This window comes from Podarcis muralis, chromosome Z, assembly GCF_964188315.1.
Source record: "Podarcis muralis chromosome Z, rPodMur119.hap1.1, whole genome shotgun sequence".
Lineage (NCBI taxonomy): Eukaryota > Metazoa > Chordata > Lepidosauria > Squamata > Lacertidae > Podarcis > Podarcis muralis.
Window position 1 is genome coordinate 20,148,084 of NC_135673.1, and position 19,688 is coordinate 20,167,771.

General features: G+C 45.0%; 1 protein-coding gene across 4 annotated transcripts; it reads left to right on the forward strand.

The window, feature by feature from the left end:
• Window positions 1-949: 949 nt before the first annotated feature.
• Window positions 950-16,221, forward strand: EDA2R (ectodysplasin A2 receptor). 4 transcript variants are annotated; one of them, XM_028715691.2, is made up of 9 exons: window positions 950-1,074; window positions 2,713-2,836; window positions 4,765-4,875; window positions 6,345-6,523; window positions 7,262-7,347; window positions 8,382-8,546; window positions 10,498-10,644; window positions 12,195-12,706; window positions 15,656-16,221. In XM_028715691.2, the coding sequence occupies exons 2-9, from the start codon at window positions 2,789-2,791 to the stop codon at window positions 15,734-15,736; spliced, it is 1,329 nt and encodes a 442-aa protein (XP_028571524.2). In that variant the 5' UTR covers window positions 950-1,074; window positions 2,713-2,788; the 3' UTR covers window positions 15,737-16,221. The 4 variants fall into 4 exon arrangements, with proteins under 4 accessions (XP_028571524.2, XP_028571523.2, XP_028571525.2 ...); XM_028715690.2 differs by having other exon boundaries at window positions 1,039-1,195; XM_028715692.2 differs by having other exon boundaries at window positions 1,042-1,074; window positions 2,718-2,836.
• The last annotated feature ends 3,467 nt before the right edge of the window (window positions 16,222-19,688 follow it).

The window sequence follows — 19,688 nt, forward strand, 5'->3', positions numbered from 1 at the left end:
TTACAGTTGAAAGCAGGGAGCAGCCGGTTAGTCACCCAACTTTCTCTGCTCTTGAGCAAAAAACTATAGAAGGGAAAATAAGGGGCTGCCCTTTTTTATTATTAATATTATTCTGGCTGTTTTGATGTGCAGATTTCTATAGGCCACTTGACTGTAAAAAAGCGAAATTGTTTACGAAAAGAGTAAAAGAGGGATTACAGGTAAATACAGTTTAAAAAAGGGACGCGGGTGGCGCTGTGGTCTAAACCACTGAGCCTCTTGAGCTTGCCAATCAGAAGGTCGGCGGTTCGAATCCCCGTGATGGGGTGAGCTCCCATTGCTCAGTGCCTGCTCCTGCACACCTAGCAGTTCGAAAGCACATCAAAGTGAAAGTAGATAAATAGGTACCGCTTCAGTGGGAAGATAAATGGCGTTTCCGTGCACTGCTCTGGTTCGCCAGAAGCGGCTTAGTCCTGCTGGCCACAAGCTGTACGCCGGCTCCCTTGGCCAATAAAGCGAGATGAGTGACGCAACCCCAGAGTCGGCCACAACTGGACCTAATGGTCAGGGGTCCCTTTACCTTTATAGATCTGAAATTGTTGTTTATGGTGAACATTTTTCTATTTTCTAAATTTCTATTTTTAACTTCTTTTCTTTTTTTCCTTTCTTCCTCTTCTTTTTGAATATTGCTTTATAGATGTACAGTATAAATAATTCTACTCATGTGCATATGTATGAAATTTGTTTCTTTATTTCTTTTCTTATTTGATTTTTTTTGTATTCAATAAAAATTTAATAATAATACAGTAATAAAATAATAAAGAACCAAGCGAGCTTATCCTTCCAGTGTGTGCACGGTAAACCACGCCCCTCGGGAAGCTCAATTAGCATAGCGGCTTGGGCAACAGCCAATGGGAGAGCGGCTTCTCTTATCTCGCCTCTTCGCCTTCCATTGATTGGTCGGTAAGCCCCACCCCTCGGGAAGCGCAGTCCGTATAGAGGCTCAGCCGTCAGCCAATGGGAGAGCAGTTTCTCTCTATTTGTCTCCGCCGCGGGATGCAGCAGTCCAGAGATATATCTTTCGCTGCTGTTCAGGTAAACGTTCAGTCTGACAGGTGTGCGCCTGGGGAGCTGCGCCGCACCACCTTCAGTCTCTGCCTTGGAGTTGGTTCGGTTTGACTCCGAGGGCTGACTCGCTCCTCCTGCGTGTCCCCAGGTAATCGGGTCCGGAGGACGCCCGCGGGTTTACAGAACGTGTGCACGGTGCTCTGGCTGAGGCCCCGTCGGGCGCGTCTAGGCATATCGCCACAGCCTGCCTGCCTGTCTTCGCGTGGAAAGGAGGGACGGGAGTTTTTGGCTTTCCCGGTTTCTAAACGGGGAAAACAAGCCGAAGAAGTATGGGGAGGGAGCGGAGTGGCGGGCAGGCAGGAATTGCTTTCATAGAATCATAGAAATGAACAGTTCGAAGGGACCCAAAGACCAAATAGACAACCCCGTGCAATGCAGGAAAGAAAAAAGGGACGGAGAAAGGAGCCTTCTCGACCTCCCTCACTTTTTAAGAAATGTATCCCGCCCCCGCCTCCTAAAGCTGGGAGCCCGGCCAGGCTTCTTCGGGAATCGAGCCCTGAGCTACAGGCTTGGAGGGCAGCCAGGCGAAGGGGAGATGAAGCGGGTCCACGTGGACTCCTAGAGGCTGGGCTGCTGGGCAAGCCCGGGCTTGCAGCGTTGAGTCGGTGGGGGAGAGGGTCTTAATCTTTCATTCCAGAGAACTTATTGGCTTTCTGGCTCTCTGAACCCGACAGGTCGGATCCTGGAATGACAGATGGTGCGGTTTAGTTGACAACAAAAGCGCTCACCACGAATTTGGAAGCCACGGAAGCAGAGCCAAGAACTGTTTTTTTGTTTTTTGTTTTTGTGATTGCAAGTTTTAAAAAACTGTTTTAAATATTTTTTAAAACGTAACTTTTATTGACGTTTTAAAATTATTAGAAAAGGAAAATAGAGAGATGATACCAGAAAAAACATGATGCAGCATCAAGGTTTTTTACTAGACCCTTTGGAAACTTAAAGTTTATGGAATCCCCCCCCCCCAAAAATTAAGCTGTCTGCCAAACACTTTGAGTACGAATATTCCAAATTAATACTGCATTTTCCTGTTGTGACCTACCCTGGGACCTAGGGTGAAGGATGGATAATAAATTAGTAATAAGAACAACATGTCACAGGAACAGTATGAGATAAATCCTCAAGGCCATGATTGTGATACTATATCATGCACTGTAGATTGATAGCTAGATTGGTAGTGACTGAGAACTAAACAATTTTTTCCTCATCTGCAGTAATACGCGTGGTTTTATTTAAACTGCGACCTTCATCTAAATTTAAAAAATGCAACCAATGCATGCTTTGCTCCTTCCTGGCTTGCTAACTAATTTTTTTAAAAATGTATTTCTATTAAAGAGTTATTGGTTTACAAAAGTATGTGCAACGTCTTTTTTCAAGTTACATTTTTTACAGATCAGTTTCATTTGTTGAGACTTGCTAACTAAAATTTGAGCAGGGATTAAGAATGGCACAGCTATTTGTGATGCTGAAAGTTGTTTGTCACAACAAAGTTGCTTTGTATCTCAGGGTGCAAGAGACTTTTTTTTTGGGGGGGGGAATCACCCTGTCTGGGAAAAACCTTAATTCTTAATTCTCCCCTCACTCTTTCCCCTTTTTGTTCTTTCATAGTTTAGATCCTAAGGAACGAAGTTCACAAGGGCGCCTGGCCAGCTACATTTCTGACTGAGGAACTGCTGCGTTGGAGATGAAGAAGGAAGTGTGGCTGATGCTTATGGTGGCGTTTGTTACCAATGTAGGAATCTTCTCCATTTTAATGGCTCCATTGCATAAAACTCTCTTGTGCTGTCAAGCTGAGGGGAGGGCAAGTGTTGGGGTATTTTAATAAAAATATCTAAATCTTCATTATGGGAGTTACAGAGCACAGCCTCTAATGATTGGAGAAATTCATAAGAGCTAAAGCTATCAGTGGGCTAGAATATTGTTTCAGAGGTGATAAGCTCCTGAAAAGCCAAAATAAGGTTGTGGTGCTATAATCTCCCCCCCCCCCAAAAAAAAAAAAAAAACCACACCTGGGAATAAGTCCCATTTAAACACAGTGGAACTCACTTCTGAATGGACATGCATTGGATTGCACTGCAAATGTATTAAAAATTTACTAGGAGGACGATGGGGATGAGTACTTTTATATCCCATATTTTCCTCCTAAGGAGCTCAAGGAGGAGTACATGATACTCCCTGTTCCCTCATTTATTCCTCTTATCCCAAGCCTTTGGTTTGTTATCATGCCATGTATTTTTGTGTTTTTAAACATTAAACCACTCTGTGATCCTCTAATGGAGAGCAGTATATAAATTTCATATCCTTACAACAGCCCTGCAATGTAGGTTAGGCTCAGAGGCAGTGTCAACCCAGGGTGTGGCAGCCATGGAAAAGGGAAACATCATTACAAAAGGCCATGCAAAAAAGAAAACTTCCAGTATTACAAATCTTATACAAATATACTGTGGGATCACATTTGAAATGCTCCATACAGTGCCAGTTGCCTCACCTAAAAAGGATGTGGTAGAGATGGTTCAAAAAAAGGGCAACCAAAATGTTCAAGGGGATGGAGCGACTCCCCTAGGAGGAAAGGTTGCTATGTTGGGGACCTTTCAGTTTGGAGAAAAGGCAAGTGCAGTGGTACCTCTGGATGCGAACAGGATCCGTTCCGGAGCCCCGTTCACATCCTGAAATAAACGCAACCCGCTTCCATGCGTCTGCAGGTCGTGATTTGCCGCTTCCACACATGCGTGTGATGTCATTTTGAGCATCTGCACATGTGCGAGTGGCGAAACCCGGAAGTAACGCACTCCATTACTTCCGGGTCGCCGTGGAGCGCAACCCGAAAATGCTTAACCTGAAGCTACTTCAACCCGAGGTATGACTATAAGAGGGGACATGATTGAAGTTTATAAAATGGTACATGGCATGGAGAAAAGTTCTCTCTCTCTCATAACTCTAGAATTCGTGAGCATCCAATGCAGCTGAATGTTGGAAGATTCAGGACAGATAAAGAGAAGTCTCTTTTCATTCAGCGCATAGTGAAACTATGGAACTCAGTCCTCTAGGAGCCAGTGATGGCCACAAACTTGGATGGTTTTAAAAGAGGATTAGTCAAGCTTCTGGAGGGAGAAGACTATCGGTGGTTAATAGCCATGATGGCTCTGCTCTGCCACCACAGCTGGAGGCAGCAATGCTTCTGAATGCCAGTTGATGGAAACCACGGGAGGAGAAAGGGCTCGTGCTCGTTTCCTGCTGGTGGGCTTCTCATTTGGGCATCTGGTTGGCCACTGAGGACCAGATGCTGGACTAGATGAGTCATGGCCTGATCCAGCAGGGGTCTTCTTATGCACTTAATGAGCTGGGTGTTCTTGAAGGCAGGACGTGTATAAAGTGCCCCTCTTGCAGGTCTCCAAATAACTGATATTCAGCAGTACCATATCATTATGCACCAAGAGGTGTCTCTTGCAGGGATTTGGAAGTTTCTGTGTGCAACAGGTTCAAGCAGAGGCACTTTGGGAGTTTAGGAAGTTAAGCCCTAAGAAAAAAGGATTGTTGTGCTGGTTTTGGTTTGCTCCGCTTGCTGTACAATCACCCAGGTCCCTGGGAAAGATCACAACCTTAAGCTAAGGACAGATCCAAGTTAATGCAGACCTTAAGAGGCTCTTTTCCTTCTGACAGGTACCACAGTTGCCTGCCAACCCACTCAAATGCGACCAGGATGAGTACCTGGACGATCAGGGGAGATGCAGCCCTTGTCTGAAATGTGGTCCTGGAACGGAGCCTTCCAAGGTAATCTGAAGCTGCTCAGGGCTGTCAATAATCCCTTCTGGGCTTGGCCCCCTCCACTCTGGGCAGCAGCATAGTGTGGGTTGTCAGCACCTGGGATGGGCAAGTCGGTGCCAGAGTGCTCCATCCCACTGGAGCCAAGTGAGGCTGTGCTGCACCACCTACCCACAAAAGATGGAGCCCAGCTCCCCATGGGCCTGAGTTGCTCTGCCACCCACCAGGGTGGGGCAGATATCCCTGTGGGAGTGCCTGGTTGCACCCCCTCAGAATTTTGTGTCTGGAACCATGCCCCCCACCACCACACACACATTACACCACTGGCTGTGGGATGCCGGTTAGAGATTCCTGGTGTAGAAGATTTTTTTCAATTTTTTCAGTTACGATATTGGAGACAGCTCTTATTTGATTGGAATAGGAACAGCTGCTGGGAATCCACATAAGTGGAGTCCACAGATCTATAAATCACACTGGCTTATACAGAGGCATTCCCTTGAAGGAATGGGTTTCTTTTCCTGGACATCGGTCCCTACATATTTTGTGGTGAGCACATAAGATAAAGTATTGACGTGTTTTCTTTATTCCCCTAAAGAGTCAGGGTCATCCCTTGCTGTGACTGATAAAGGAGAGAGCTTGTTTATGCAATTGTGTCCTTATTTTGCTTTTGCTCAACAGCTCAAGTTTTACGCATTTTAAAATGCTCTCTTTTGAAAGAACAAAAGGGGGGGTTGAGCCAGTTTTAAACTTGCTACACAGAAACCCATTCCTTCACCCTCACCTTAGCTTTGCAAATGGGTAGAAATTAAATCATGTCCTTAGAGGAAATGCAGGTCTGGATTATTAGAGATTATTATTAGATTATTAGAACAAAGCTTCTACTTTCTATTACTGGTGTAATCTGTTAAATGGAAGCGTTGTTGTTGTTGTTGTTGTTGTGGTTGTTACTATTACTATTTTTTAAAAAATTTACATTTGTATCCCACCTTTCCTCCAAGGAGCCCAAGGCGGTTTACGTGCTACTTCTCCCCATTTAATCCCCATAACAATGTTTTGAGGTGGCATAGTCTGGGAGGCAGTGACTAGCTCCCAAGGCCATTCCGTGAGCTTCCAGGCTGAGGTAGCATTTGATCCCTGGTGTCCCAGGTCCTAGTCTAGCACTCTAACCAGTATGCCATGCCGGTTCAGGTAGAAGACCCCTAACGGATGCAATGAATTTGGATCTATTTACAAACTCTGTTTAACCATGTCATTTACATTGTATAATTATTGAATTTTTATTGGGTAGCAGTAGGTACATGGGGATTGCTTGTTATATGTATTTTAGAAACTGATAGTTAAGAAGAAGGGGGAAAAACAACTTAGAAAAGGATGCCAAACCTTCTGCCTGTGGCATTTCATCTGGCTCTTTTTTGGTGGGGGGGACACGGTCTCAGGCTGCAGCTACAGTCAATGGCTTTGTTCCTGTGTTTCGACAGGAGTGTGGTTATGGTGAAGGGGGAAGTGCCCATTGTGTTCCATGCCCGCCCAGGAGGTTCAAGAACAACTTGAGCCACCTTGGCTGCAAGCCCTGCGTCTCATGCAGTCTCCTCAACCGGTTCCAGAGACACAACTGCTCCTCCATCTTGAATGCAGCCTGTGGAGAGTGTTTCCCCGGGTAAGTACAAGGTGAACTCCAAGAGCAACACAGGACCTGTGGAACTGGCACGCTTACAAGTCCCACATAATACCCATTTCACATTTGTAAGAATTCAATCTTTTAGTGCAGCAGCACCAAGACTGGAACTCCTTGCCTGTTGACATCAGAGGGACACCTTCACTGTACTCTTTTTCAGCAGCTGCTGAAAACATTTTTGTTTAGGCAAAATGTCCAGATGCTTAAAAAGTTGATGTCAGTTTTAAACCATTGGTGGGTTTTTTTTTGTTTTTTGTTAATTGCTTATTTTTATCTTCTAAATGTTTGAAAGAGTTGGTTTTTTGAAGATAATTATATTGTTCTCTTTGTGAACTGCTTTGAGGTGGTTGTTTTTCCAGTCAAGCAGTGTATAAACATTATGAAATAAATAAAAAATTCTCACCAGAGTGGCTCTGTCCACCGGTTTGTGTTTTGGTGCAACTGAACATGAACTGGGTGCATGGTGAAGCATTCATCCAATTGATTCACTGAGCATTGGATGTAGTAATTGTGCATTGGGAACAATTTGAGTGCATGGATTGGTCCTTAGCACTGCAGTGTTGAGGGGACACAGAGAGCCAGTGTTGGAAAAATACTTAAACAGCAGCAATGTTGGCTTTGAGCTAATGACCACTGCACAGAGCATCCTCTGTCACTCAGGTTCTTTTGGTACATATGGGTCTCATAACTTGTCTGCTCCATTTTTCTTCCTCTTGACAGTTTCTACAGGAAAACTCAAATTGGAGGGCTCAGGGCTCAGGAATGCATTCCTTGCACAAGGCGGACCCCCTCCTCTGAGCTTGATTGTAAGTACCTGCTAGGTCTTTTGCCCATCTATTTCCCCCAATTCAGATTGCAATTTCATCATGCCACTTCATTCTAGAACTGTTTCAACTGCAGCAGCGAGGGGAAAAGTGCTTTAAAAGAAAAAAGTTCCATACTAAGGGGGTGGGGGCAGGGAATGCAAGAATCTACAATCTGTATCAATTTATGCACGTATTTCAAATTTCACATTTTGCATAACTTATTCTGCTGGTCAAGCGTAGAAATCACTGAAGTTTCACTGAGACTATAAATCATGCCCCTAGAAACCAGACTCAGACCATTACCCTCTCGCAAGCTATTTTTGCTGTATCCAAGACCACAGTTTCTACTTGTGTAAAATTATGACAGCGTTGCTTTAGAAGCCCTATCTATTTTCAGGTTACTTGTTGTATTTCTATATCCCATCTTTTTCTCCAAAGAGCTCAAGGTGGCGTATAGAAAGTTCTCTTATGAAATCCCCACCACAGCCCTGTGAGGTAGTTTAGTCTGAGAAGCAGTGACTGACCCCCAACGTCTCACGCAGTGAGTTTCATGGCCAAGTGTGGGATATGAAACCTGGTCTTTTCCCAGGTCCTAGTCTGACACTCTAACCACTACGCCACACAGTACGTTGCACTTTATTGGGCCCTAACTCTCCCTTGTCCCCTTCAGTGCAGGGAGTTCCATAGATGGAGCTTGGAGCTTTTAGCAGCTGTTGACCCATAGAAGCAACACATGTCCTCACTGAAAGGGCTTTTTGCCGCCGCCTCCTCATGCCTGCAGATTAATGCACCCTGAAGTAAAGAAGCTCATCTCCTGCTGGGTGGCCCTGCCAATTCCTTCAATGTTTTGTTTTCTGCAAACCTTCTGAGATGGAGGGCTGCAGTTTTGCAGTCTGGAAAGATGCACCCCCCCTTTTTTTTTGCATTTCCTGCCCAGCCAATATGCTTACTGAAGGGCAACTGGGATCTGTGACCTTACTAATGAGCAAACTGAAGCATCTGTGGCTGATCATTCCTCATTGATGTGTCTGCAGGCGACTCCGGAGAGAGCGTAGTGCCGGTGAAGTATCCCATACCTGCTACTCAGGACCTGCTCTTTATTGTGCTGACCCTCACCACATTTATCATCACTGGGTTGGCACTGGTGACCGTTACCATCCTCTACTGCAGACGGATCTGGAAGAACCACTGCCAGCATGGTGAGTCAGTCTTGTGCAGAAACTCTTACCCCCTTCCTTTCCAGTGGCTGCTAGCCATGGTGGCTCTGCCTCCATAGTCAGAGGCAGTCATGCTTCTGAATAGCAGGAGGGTGGGGAGGGTCCCCTTGTGCTCAGGTCCTGCTTGTGGGCTTCCTTTTAGGGGCATCTCGTTGGCCACTGTGAGAACAGGATGCTGGGTGAGATGGGCCACTGATGTGGTTCACTGGTCCTGCTGAGAGGTCTCACCTCTCAAGAGTTTTTTTCACTTCTACAGAATATGTTCTATTGCTTTCTCCACTTCCTTTGGCATTTCTTGCTGTTGACTACACCCTTCCCCACTTTTCTGCACCATCCTAGACAGCCCCATAATTGTGTCTCTTACCCCAGGGCTCTTTAAACTTCCTAAGTGTGGTGTGAGCAGGTAGAATGGAGAGTAGCTAGCAGGCTAGTGGGACCCAGAGGACCTATTCTTTGCACATCCCCTCTGGATGCTTGGTGCAAGTTACTTTTTTTTGTCCTCAGTTTCCACATTTGCAAAAATGGGCATAATAGGTGCATATCTCGTTGGGCTGTTGTAAAAATGAAAATGCTAATTGTGAAGTGCTTTCTATAGTTTGAGCAGTGCTTTCTTAAAAGGTACCCCTGCCCGTACGGGCCAATCTTGCCAGACTCTAGGGTTGTGCGCCCATCTCACTCAAGAGGCCGGGGGCCAGCGCTGTCCGGAGACACTTTCCGGGTCACGTGGCCAGCGTGACATCGCTGCTCTGGCGAGCCAGAGCCGCACACAGAAACACTGTTTACCTTCCTGCTTGTAAGCGGCCCCTATTTATCTACTTGCACCCGGGGGTGCTTTCGAACTGCTAGGTTGGCAGGCGCTGGGACCGAACGACGGGAGCGCTCCCCGCCGCAGGGATTTGAACCGCCGACCTTTCGATCGGCAAGCCCTAGGCGCTGAGACTTTTACCCACAGCGCCACCTGCGTCCCTGTGCTTTTCTTATTATGTAATAATAACTAATAAGGTGCTAGGTTGTCCTCAGTTACATATGTCCTTACTTTATAATAGGTAATTAATTACCAATCACAATAATAACTGGACTGGTTCTTTTCCTTTTTTGACAAGCTCTGTGGATAGTCAGAATGTGTTCAGGTGGGATTAATAAAACACACATTTGTTTTATTTACTGAATTTATATCCCACCCTTTTCTCCATGGAGCTTAAGGTGGCACATGCAGTTCTCCTTCCTCCTCACTTAATCCAACAACCCTGTGAGGTAGGTTAGACACAGAGAGACAGCAGTTGGACCCAAAAGTCTCACCCAGTGGCCTTCACATGGCCGAGTGGGGATTCAAACCTAGATCTCCCAAAAGTCCTAGCCCAGTGCTGTATCCACCACAGTACACTGACTCGCATCATGGCTATGTAGTCAAGGTAAAAAGGTAAAGGACTCCTGGACGGTTAAGTCCAGCCAAAGGTGACTATGAGGTGTGGTCCTCACCTTGCTTCAGGCCAAGGGAGCCGGCATTTGTCCAGGCAGCTTTCTGGGTCATGTGGCCAGCATGACTAAACTGCTTCTGGTGCAACGGAACACCGTGATGGAAACCAGAGCACACAGAAATGCCATTTACCTTCCTGCCACAGCAGTACCTATTTAGCTACTTGCATTGGTGTGCTTTCGAACTGCTAGGTGGGCAGGAGCTGGGACAGAGCAATGGGAGCTCACCCCGTCGTGTGGATTCGAACCGCCAACCTTCTGATCGGCAAGCCCAAGAGGCTCAGTGGTTTAGACCACAGCACCACCCATGTCCCTGGCTATGTAGTATCAGTTCCTCAGTGTATGAAGACTTACTTGCAAGGCTGATATTCCTGTTTTTTTTTAATTCCTTACATCGCTGATGACTAGGTGTGTGTGCTGACAGTGTTTTTCCTCTGTATCTTTTTTATCTTTCAAGCGTTCCAGAGTAGTCAGGATTTATCTGACGAGGAGGGGACATTTCAAGATTCTGCCATGTCTGCTCGCTTCCCTTGCCGCACATTCCTGTCCAACACCTGCTCTGTAGCCATCAAGCGTTTGAGTCCTTGGCAAAGGCCACAGGAAGGTAATACTCTAATGGTGATGCTCTGAGGCCTAGAGGGGGTGGGCGGTGAAGGAATTGTGGTTTCTCCATCTCTCTCTCTCTCTCTCTCTCTCTCTCCATCTCTCTCTCTCTCTCTCTCTCTCTCTCTCTCTCTCTCTCTGTCTCTCTCTCCCCCCGTCTCCGCTTCTTTAAGCAATATAGTTCATGTATCCAAATACTTAGGATCTTATTCAAACACAGGAATCTAGCATGCCTAACAATAGAACATTCGGACATCCAATGTAGCTGAATGTTTGAAGATTCAGGACAGATAAAAGAAAAGGGGCTTCTTCATGCTACACAGTTGAACTTTGGAACTCCCTGCCACAGAAGGCAATGGTGGTCACCAACTTGGATGGTTTAAAAAAAAGGATTGGGCAAATTCATGGAGGAGGAGAAGGCTATCAATGGCTACTAGCCATGATGGCTGTGCTCTGCTGCTACAGTTGCAGGCAGCAGTGCTTCTGAATTCCAGTTGCTGGAAGCTGCAAGAGAGGAAAGGCTTCTTCTGCTCAGGGACTGCTTGTGAGTTTCTCTTTGCGGCATCCACTGTGACGACAGGACACTGGACGAGATGGGCCATTGGCTTGATCCAGCAGGGCTCTTATGACCAAAAGATTGGCAGGATCATGAGGGTGACATGCAAATGACAGCCTGCGAGAGAAGCCAACAGTAATTTGGCCTTCTTAGTTTAGAACAGGGGTGCACAACCTGCGGCCCTCCAGATGTTGTTGGACTACACCTCCTATCATCCCTGACCACATGCTATGCTGGCTGGGGCTGATGGGAGTTGTAGTCCAGAAAGATCTTGCCGGGGGGGAGGTTGCAGTTTGTGTACCCCTGGATTAGAAGAAGCTCAAGGAAAGGGAAGCATGATCAGGAAGACCCATTGCTTTGAATAGCTGCTTTTTTTCATTTGCAAAGGTACAGACGAGACTGTTGCCAATTTGGGAAGGCAGAGGGAAAATCCATTGGTGTTGAGAGGAGGAATTAGCTACATAGAGATCCATGAGGTGATTTGCCTTCTCCTCTTCCCTTTCCTGGGAGACCAGGGAGAGGTGGCTGTAGGAAACCAGTGCCTTTAAATTGAGAGATTTGCAGAGGGGGGTGGGGGGGTCCTAATTTCAACAGCGTTTATGAAAGCCATATTCAAATACCTGAAGATCTGCCGCATGGAAGAGGGAGCAAGCTTATTTCCTCTTGCTCTGGAGGAGAGCATGCAAACCAATGGATTCAAATTACAAGAAAGGAGATTTTGACTAAAGACCAGGAAGAATTTTCTGAGGGCAAGAGCCATTTGACAATGGAATGGACTCCCTTGGAAGGTGGTGGACTGTCCTTCCTTGGATGTTTTCAAGTGGAAGTTGGGTGGCCCTCTGTCAGGGAATCTTTAGCTGTGATTCCTGCATTGCAGGAAAAAATGGGACTACATGAGCCTTCGGGGTCCCAACTTTATAGTTCTATAATTCTAAACAAACATCTTGCTCCATGTTCATAAATTGTCTCTTTCCCCCTCCCCTTGATTTTTAAAGGTCTGGCTGAAGCTGTCCAATTTGTCTCAAGATCTCCTGGGGTTCACTGGCCATTCCAGGAGCCCGACCGGGACTTTGCTCAGGTGATTCCTGCCAACAACCAAGCTCCTCTGGGCAGGAGCGTTGCGGAGCACCAACACTTTTTCAGGGACTCTGGCTACAGTGACTATTCCTTGACAGACCTTAGACAGGACTGTGGTGCAGCCCCCAGTGGCCCCCCAGTGGCCCCTGTCTCCTCATGTGCCACGGAGAGGCTACACCACTGGCCTCATGCCCCCGTGGAGTGTACGGAGCTGGACCTGCAGAACCTCTCCACCCAGGCTGACATCCTGGCCACCATAAGAGAAGAGAATCACCATGGGGAAGGGGCTGCTCAGGCAGGGAGCGGAAGTGGGCTGGAGCTGAACCCTACAACTCCTGAATGTCCTGCCTGCCGAGAAGCAGAGGCTTGGCTCTCTCCTCAATCTTTTTCATCCTTCCAAAACCTTACAGTTGAAAGCAGGGAGCAGCCGGTTAGTCACCCAACTTTCTCTGCTCTTGAGCAAAAAACTATAGAAGGGAAAATAAGGGGCTGCCCCTTTTTTTATTATTATTATTATTCTGGCTGTTTTGATGTGCAGATTTCTATAGGCCACTTGACTGTAAAAAACCGAAATTGTTTACGAAAAGAGTAAAAGAGAGATTACTGGTAAATACAGTTTAAAAAAGGGACGCGGGTGGCGCTGTGGGTTAAGCAACAGAGCCTAGGACTTGCTGATCAGAAGGTCGGCGGTTGAATCCCCGTGATGGGGTGAGCTCCCGTTGCTCAGTGCCTGCTCCTGCCAACCTAGCAGTTCGAAAGCACATCAAAGTGCAAGTAGATAAATAGGTACCACTCCGGAGGGAAGGTAAACGCCGTTTCCGTGCACTGCTCTGGTTCGCCACAAGCGGCTTAGTCATGCTGGCCACATGACCTGGAAGCTGTACGCCAGCTCCCTCGGCCAATAAAGCGAGATGAGCGCCACAACCCCAGAGTCGGTCACGACTGGACCTAATGGTCAGGTTTCCCTTTATCTTTACCTTACAGTTTAAAAATAATATGGAAAATAATCAGTGATAAAATGAAATCCAGATTAAAGCTCATCTCAGCATTCTGCACATCAGGGTAGGCTTGTGTAAACAATGTTTCTAGTAGTACCTGCTTGATGTAAATAGGCAGGGAGTTCCGAAGTATAGATGTTGGCACACAAAAGGATAGATTTCTGGCAAATGCAGAGAAGTATTTTGTGGCCCCTGTAACAGTTCTGGTTCTGCAAATGGCAATGGCTGCGTGGGTGAATGAATGAAATCTTTATTGCTAAAATCTATAAGCCGTTAAAATTGGTCACAATGTGTAGGATACAATTAATTAATTTAAAACTGAACAGCAACAACAGCAAAGCAAACATACAATAATGCAAAAATCACATTTGCGTATGTTAAGCACTCTGTTTCTCACTTCCCCTTATGATACTTGTGTTGGCGCTAAGCTCTCAACTTACTTGCAGTCAAGGCAAATTATGCAACCTGTGCAGTAATAAATACGTTATTGCCAGCCAGCAAAATAGATATTTGCTCAAGGGGAGGTCGGTTGGAGAGAGAACAGAGAATGCAATCAAGGATTTTTTTTCTAGGGGATGTATATAAAGAGCATCATAACAAATAGTGTTGCATATCCTCCACATCTCCTGACTCACAGACGCAGAGTCTTTGGTACACAGGGGTGTTATTAAATCTTCCCTTTAGATATGCGGAGGGCATACACTGAAAACACAAAACTGTAAATGCTTTTTTAAGTAGTGCCAGCATGAGATAAATAAAGTATTGCTCCAGCCCAAAAGATGTTTTATATATTGGATACCAGGATGAATATGCCACCTGGGAAAGTGAATGAAGGTCCCTCCATTTAGAGACTAAATAAAAATTTTCTTTGATGAGTTGTTTGACTCTGTTAGAGGCAAAATTTGATAGGGAGTCCACATTAAAGCCGTAATAATGGAGACTCTTACTGACTTTGCTCAAGAGCTTCGGGGCATAGATTGCAATTGCTCTAGGAAGCATTTTTTAGGGAACCTAGTATTACTCATGCTAGCCACCTTCAGCCAGTATAGGGCTAGCGCTACATGCACACTGGTTTGTGAGGAAATTAGCCCTGCTTCAGCTCTTAAAAAGGGGGCAGGTATACCTTTGGGAATAATCAACAGTGATTTCAGGAAAGGGTTCTGCACCACTTCTAACGGGAGGGCATTACTATTTCTATATCCCCAAATCTCTGCACCATGCAATAATTGTGACACAATCTTCTTTTGAAATACCTCAACTGTGGGGGCAACTAAACTCCCGCCGCTGACCTCTGCAAACCGTAATAAAGAATGAATCAAGTGAGAGGATTTCAGTTTAGCTGCGAGGAGGTGTGGCTTCCAGGAGAGTTTTGAATTAAAACCCAAGCCCAGGTATTTATAATAGCATTGTTGTTCAATGGGTTTATTGTCCGAACTCCATTCGTAAGGTTTTCTCTTCTTCCCCAAAATCACCACTTTAGTTTTAGAATGCTTGACTGTTAACTGGGTTGAGCGGGTGTACATGGTGTAAGGTGATCGTGCACATACATTAGTCCTTAGCTGGTATGGCCTTCATATAGTACTTAAATACTTCTTTGCCACTTTTCTAAAGTTGTGCGCAAAGCAAATAATGGTCCAAAGCTTAACAGCACATAAGCAACTTTGCAGGAGGTTGGACTAGATGACTCTACAGTTCTGTGAGCATCTCAGTCATTATACCTGTTAACGCTATGAATGTCAGTTGGGTTAGGCACATACAGAAGTGTTTTGGGAGGCAAGCCTGCTCCTGATTTCCCACTCCTACAGGTGCCACATAGCACCCACTCTGCCTCTGTAAGAATGGATGCTGACTAGGGACAGAGGAGAAACTTGATTTAAAGGTCAACCTGCCTGATCCACAGGTTTCAAAACCAAAACAGCCATCCTCCAAAACCTGGACTTCTCCAAAGTGTGCAGTTCTCTAGCCAAGTGATGCGTGCAAAAAATGCACATTCCAGCATGAATCATGAATAAAATTGTGTGTATTGGTGAAAGCCAGGTGCAAAAATGCATTGTACTAAAAGGAAACTGCTCTGCAATAACGTGTTAGTCATATAAAGGTAAAGGTAAAGGTACCCCTGCCCGTTAGTCATATACAAATGGGAATAATGGGAAGAATTTGCACTAAAACACTTGAGTTTTCCTGAGGGTGTGTGTGTATATATATATATATACATACACAAACATTCAAAGTGTTGAGAACTGAACTTTGAAAAAAAGAGGAAACTGAATGAAACCAAAAAAGAAAGATTTGCCCACCCCTAGTGCTGACAGAGTGATGTTGACAAGATTGCCCTGCAAGTATTTCCTACTAGCTGACTTGTTTATTTTTCCCCTTATCAGGAGAGTGATGTTTGGAACCTCGCAGTCAAGACTGACGATGCCACACAAGGTGAAGAAGTGTGCACCATTTGCCAGCAGTAGTCCAGTTGTGCTCCAATGTGACATCAGAGTCAGTGTGTCATACTAGGAGCTAGGAAAGACCAGGGCTGAATTCTCCACTTGGACATGAGGCTCATGTCATGAGACAAAGGTTCTTGAGAGCAGAATAAGTAACGCAAGGCCTACAAGGCCTACACAATCATTCAAGCCTGAAAACTTATAATTGTTAAAATCTAACTGCTGAATCATTGTGATTAATCTACAGGATCACTCATTCTCTCTATAAATTTGTAGCCTGTTTGCAGGCAGGCCCAGTGTAGTATCTGTGCTGTTGTTGAAATGTGTTGCTGTGAATGTAATTCTAAGGCAGGCAGAGTGGCCCCAGGCCTCTAGTTAATCAGTAGCTAAGACTATGCCTCTGTGAAGAGTCAGATAGCTACTTTGAGCTCTCTGTGTATGCTCTTTAACTATGCTGTTTATGAACAAGTTAATTTTCTTCAGTAAAGTTTAATTCTGTTTATGAAGAAGACTCTGCGTTGATTAATTTACCGCTGCGCGACAGTTTGCTAGGTGGCCTTGGGTGCCAGTCACTCACCCTGAGCCTAAGCTGCCTCACACGGTGGTTGTGATGATTAAATGAGGAGGGGGAGAACCATGTACACTACACTGAGCTCCCTGGAGGAAAGGTGGGATGATAATAAATGATTAAACCTCCAATAAGGAGCACCCGCAGTAAAACATTGCAGTGTGCAATGCTTCTATTCAGGGCTCCAACTACTTCCTCTCCCTTCAGTTTTTGTTCCTCTCCCCCAAATACAGTCAGTCAACAATCTGTGGCCATTGAACATGCTCAGACCACCTTGGGGTGCTTTTCTGAGCAGGGGAGCACTTCCCCTTATTTCCACCCTCCCTCCAAAAAGTACTTTAGTGTGGCAGCATCTTGAGAATTCCCTGCCTACTCTTTTTGGTGCCAGCTAAAAACGTTTAGGAAAGCCTGTTGAGAAATTTAGAAAGCTGTGGACAAGATCAAAGACCGTAGTTTCAGAGTATCTTTGCAGTTGCCATTTTCTTATATAAATTCAGCTGTGTATGTGCAATTCTGTGGCACTTTTTAAAAAAGGGATTTGCAAAATATTTCGGTGTATCGAGTAATATCTTAAGCGTTTACTGTTCACCCAATTTATTCCACTGTTTGTACAGGATCTGCACTCTCATTTTACTGGTTGGTTCATTTACTGGGATTCTGGAAACAATAATACCCCCCTTAAAAAAAAAAAAAAATCCCCAAAGGGCAAAGATAAATCCTCTACTTGTTTTAGTTGGATCCCCTAATTGTTGTATTGATTGAGAGAGATGGAAACTATACCTTGCCTCAGAACCAGAATTTTTGATAAGGTTCATATATTATCATGCACGATCATTGCTGTTCATTTTTAGGAAGCCTTACAGCTTCAATATCATCCTTCTCCTATGGGTTGATACATGTCCTCAGAGTATTTCCTCAACTCCCTTGCAATTCCCCTCAGATTTAAAACCATAGGATAAAGTATAAGATCAGAAGTGGGCCCCTGATGCCATGAAGCTTAACTGGAGTCATCTGGTTAATTTGCACCAGGAAGGAAGCAAATAATCCAGACTCAAGGATGGCACAAGACTAGCCTGGCTGCTCCCCCTGCTACCAGTATCTTAGCAGGACCATATCACAGCCAGCTTTCTCTGACCATCTCCTGGCACCACCACAACCCTGTCACACACATGTATGCAATTAAATTTGCACCCCCAACCCCATGCCTTTTAAGCTATCCCTGCAAACTGCTGTCTCCAAGCACTGAGATTCGCTCTGAAAAAGATGGCCTGTTCTCAGTATCCTCATCTACATCCCCTGTAAGCTTGCCCATAGAACCATAGAGTTGTAGAGTTGGAAGGGCCAGGAATATGCAACTGTCCAATACAGGGACCGAACCTGCAACCTTGGCATTATCAACACCACGCTTTAGTACGGTGTATGTGCATATTGAACTGTGCGATTACGAATATAGGGTCCACAAGGAATTACCCTCTTCTTCGAGAAAGAGAAGTTAAAAGCAGGTTCTTTTGTGAAGTGATTATCTCTGGAAATGCTCTCTTCTCAAAGGATCTGGGCAGCCTGTGGTTTTTTACTTGAAAGTAACTCCAACTGACTTCAATAGGGCTGGGTAGGTGTCTGCAACCAACCATGCCTTGGGCCCTCTGTACTTTCGCAGTGCCAGCGAAATAAAATACCTGTCTATGTGATGCTGACACAAAAGCTTTGCACATATACAATGTAAAATAAAAATAAAAATTCACTGTCTTCTCCTTTCTACCTCCCTCTCTCCCAACTTCTCTTTCCCAGCAACCCCATATTGTCTAGAACAGTAATGTCTCACCCCAAATATGACTATTTTTTGTGAATGATTCAATAACCTGAAAACAGAGACTATATGGTGTGTGAGTGTGTGTGTGTGTGTGTGCGCGCGCGCGCGCGGTCACAGTTAGTGTCACTGGCAAACAAGTAATTTGGCAATGGATACTGCAATCAGATGGTGACTGAGATCTGACAGATTCTTTTAAAAAATATATAATATTTTTTAGTTTTCCATTTTGTAACATTTAAATACACCCCTATTTCCCACAGTAAAATTTGCTCTTACGAGCTATTCGACTTCCCTCCCTCCCTCCTCATGGTTACCATATTTCCTTTCTGTGTCATAGCATTTGAATTTTTTCCTACTTATCTTTCATCATTTCAATTGTCACATTTTTACATAAATATAAGAACGTATGAATCATAATCATTACAAGTCTTTTAGATCAGTCCTGTTGTTAATTGTTTGCAATTGTCCTTCAAATATTGTACAAATTTACCCAAGTCCTTTCGGAAAGCTTGATCACGCTGGTTTCAAATATTCCCGGTCAGCTTCGCCAATTCTGCATATTCCATCATCCTCGTCTGTCACTCTTCAATCGTTGGTAATTCTTGTTGTTTCCATTTTGGGGCTAAAAGAGTCCTTGCTGCCCTAGTTGCATACATAAACAGTTTTTTATCTCTCTTCGGGATTTATTCACCTGTTGTTGTTGTTGTTTAGTTGTTTAGTCGTGTCCGACTCTTTGTGACCCCATGGACCAGAGCACGCCAGGTACTTCTGTCTTCCACTGCCTCCCGCAGTTTGGTCAAACTCATGCTGGTAGCTTCGAGAATACTATCCAACCATCTCGTCCTCTGTCGTCCCCTTCTCCTTGTGTCCTCCATCTTTCCCAACATCAGGGTCTCTGCCAGGGAGTCTTCTCTTCTCATGAGGTGGCCAAAGTATTGGAGCCTCAGCTTCAGCATCTGTCCTTCCAGTGAGCACTCAGGGCTGATTTCTTTAAGAATGGATAGGTTTCTTCTTCTTGCAGTCCATGGGACTCTCAAGAGTCTCTTCCAACACCATAATTCAAAAGCATCAATTCTTTGGCAATCAGCCTTCTTTATGGTCCAGCTCTCACTTCCATACATCACTACTGGGAAAACCATAGCTTTTACTATACGGACCTTTGTTGGCAAGGTGATGTCTCTACTTTTTAAGATGCTGTCTAGGTTTGTCATTGCTTTTCTCCCAAGAAGCAGGCGTCTTTTAATTTCGTGGCTGCTGTCACCATCTGCAGTGATCATGGAGCCCAAGAAAGTAAAATCTCTCACTGCTATCATTTCTTCCCCTTCTATTTGCCAGGAGGTGATGGGACCAGTGGCCATGATCTTCATTTTTTTGATGTTGAGCTTCAGACCATATTTTGCGCTCTCCTCTTTCACCCTCAATAAAAGGTTCTTTAATTCCTCCTCACTTTCTGCCATCAAGGTCATGTCATTTGCATATCTAAGGTTGTTGATATTTCTTCCGGCAATCTTAGGGATTCATCCAGCCCAGCCTTTTGCATGATGAATTCTGCATATAGGTTAAATAAGCAGGGAGACAATATACAGCCTTGTCGTACT